Source organism: Octodon degus, unplaced genomic scaffold (assembly GCF_000260255.1).
Source record: "Octodon degus isolate 3935 unplaced genomic scaffold, OctDeg1.0 scaffold00005, whole genome shotgun sequence".
NCBI lineage: Eukaryota > Metazoa > Chordata > Mammalia > Rodentia > Octodontidae > Octodon > Octodon degus.
This window is the reverse complement of record NW_004524581.1, coordinates 8594291-8596086: the sequence shown is the minus strand read 5'-3', so window position 1 is coordinate 8596086 and position 1796 is coordinate 8594291. Positions and strand designations below refer to the sequence as shown.

Genomic DNA, 1796 nt, shown 5'->3' with positions numbered 1-1796 from the left:
ACCTGCCAGGCAGGGAGGGACTCACCCAACAGCAAAGCCTCATAGAACCGGATGAAGATGAGAATAATACAAATGACAACTGCAATTAATAATATGGTTCAAATAACACTCTTTGCAGTATACTCAGCTGCTTAGAAGACAAAAACTGAGAAGACATTTGGGAAAGACAAAAACGTGGGGTGGAGGTGGTGCTCATGAAAATTTTGCATGCTAAACATAAGTAATGCTTAACAACTTCAAATTCTTAATCACACTTTAAATTAACATCTAGAGAGCTTAGAACTATCAATGTGCAAGGTGTTTTATTAAGGCTATAGTGAATACGCAATTTTAAAGTTGCTAAACAAAACAGCAGGGGCCTCTAGCAGTTATCAAAAGAAGCCACAAGCAGAGGCGCTTTTTGATGATGACCACAATGAAATGGATTCATGAGAATCAGGTTGAATTGAATGCTCTGATACACGCAGTAGCGTTACTTACACGCTTGATCTTAGATCAAAGTCCTAGAAGCGATGCTGCAGCCACCACAGCCCTTTCTCTCCTGCTAATAAGTTTTTCTGAATGAAAGTCTGTGGGACAATACTTTAAACATAGGGCGCATTTACAGAACCAACAGTAACAAGGAACTTAGAAAAGCTAAAGGCCAGGGGGAAGGCAGGAGGTAACCAGACAACAGAAGGAATTCTTTTTTTGGCTGAGCCAGGGATTGAACTCAGACCCTTGGGCGTGCCAGGGAAGCGCTTATTCCACTGAGCCATCTCCCCGGCCCAGGAATTTTGATAATCAGAAAATTACCAAAATTTCAGACAGGCTTGCAAATTAAAAGTAAAACTACTTTCCATTGCTAAGACACTGTAGGGACTAATAGGAAATCTGGTTGCGAAAGGTGGCTTGAAAGTGTTTCCACATTTGAAACTTAAGGACTAAAGAAGAAATGGGTCTGTTACGAGCCCAGCGACATTACCATGAGCAATTCTGACATACAACTAAGAAATTCAAGTCTGTCCCTGTGCAGCAGTTTGGAAGTGTTATCACAGAAACCTGGAACTCTGGAACTCGGTGGGATATTTTCAACATAGGAAATATTACTGTAGAGAAGTTAATTTTGAAAAGTAACTGAAATGTATCACATGCTTTTATCAAAGCCCACATTTAACAGTCAACTTCCTCAGACAAATTCTCATAAGATTATCATTACATGAAGATAATCTACAAGATAAAATCTACAACTTTAGGTAATTTACCACTAAAGTGAATTGAAATAGTGCGCCTATACCAATGAAGAGCTGGACTTAGGGAATTCACAATTTTAGCAGTTGGCAACACATAAGATACTGATCAAGTTCAGTGTTTTAAGACCTGAAAGATTCACGTAATAAAAAGCTAAAAAATTTTAACAGAACAACAAATAGGACTGAATTTTTTGTCCAGTTTTACATCGTTAACACATAAGCCAGCTGCTCCATTTTCTTTTCTTATTCTCTTCTTTTCTTTTGAGACAGGGGCTCACTATGTAGCTCAGGCTGGCTCTGTAGCCAGGCTGGCCTCAAACTCATAGTGACCCTCCTGCCCCACCCAGCCTCCTGAGTGCTGGGATGACAGGCATGTGCCACCATGCCCCACAAGCCACCAGTTTTTAAGACATCTTCAAGGTACTATCGGTTCCATCTTTATATTCACTATTGGAGTTCTATTAGGTAACAACTCAGAGAAGTTTACCTTATTGATATAAAATTGCGACAAGGTAGCAGCATTAATAGCCCACTCCATAGGATGGTAGGCATTGTGCTCCAGCT

At 40.1% G+C, this 1796-nt stretch overlaps 1 protein-coding gene across 1 annotated transcript in view; it reads right to left on the bottom strand.

The window, feature by feature from the left end:
• The window catches only part of Kif1bp (KIF1 binding protein), a gene marked incomplete at its 5' end in the record, with an annotated part of 88454 nt that overhangs the window by 75391 nt on the left and 11267 nt on the right, over nucleotides 1-1796 (bottom strand). The window contains one exon of the mRNA XM_023723124.1: nucleotides 1720-1794. Within this exon, the coding sequence (XP_023578892.1) occupies nucleotides 1720-1794 (75 nt within the window). The remainder of the gene's footprint in view (nucleotides 1-1719; nucleotides 1795-1796) is intronic.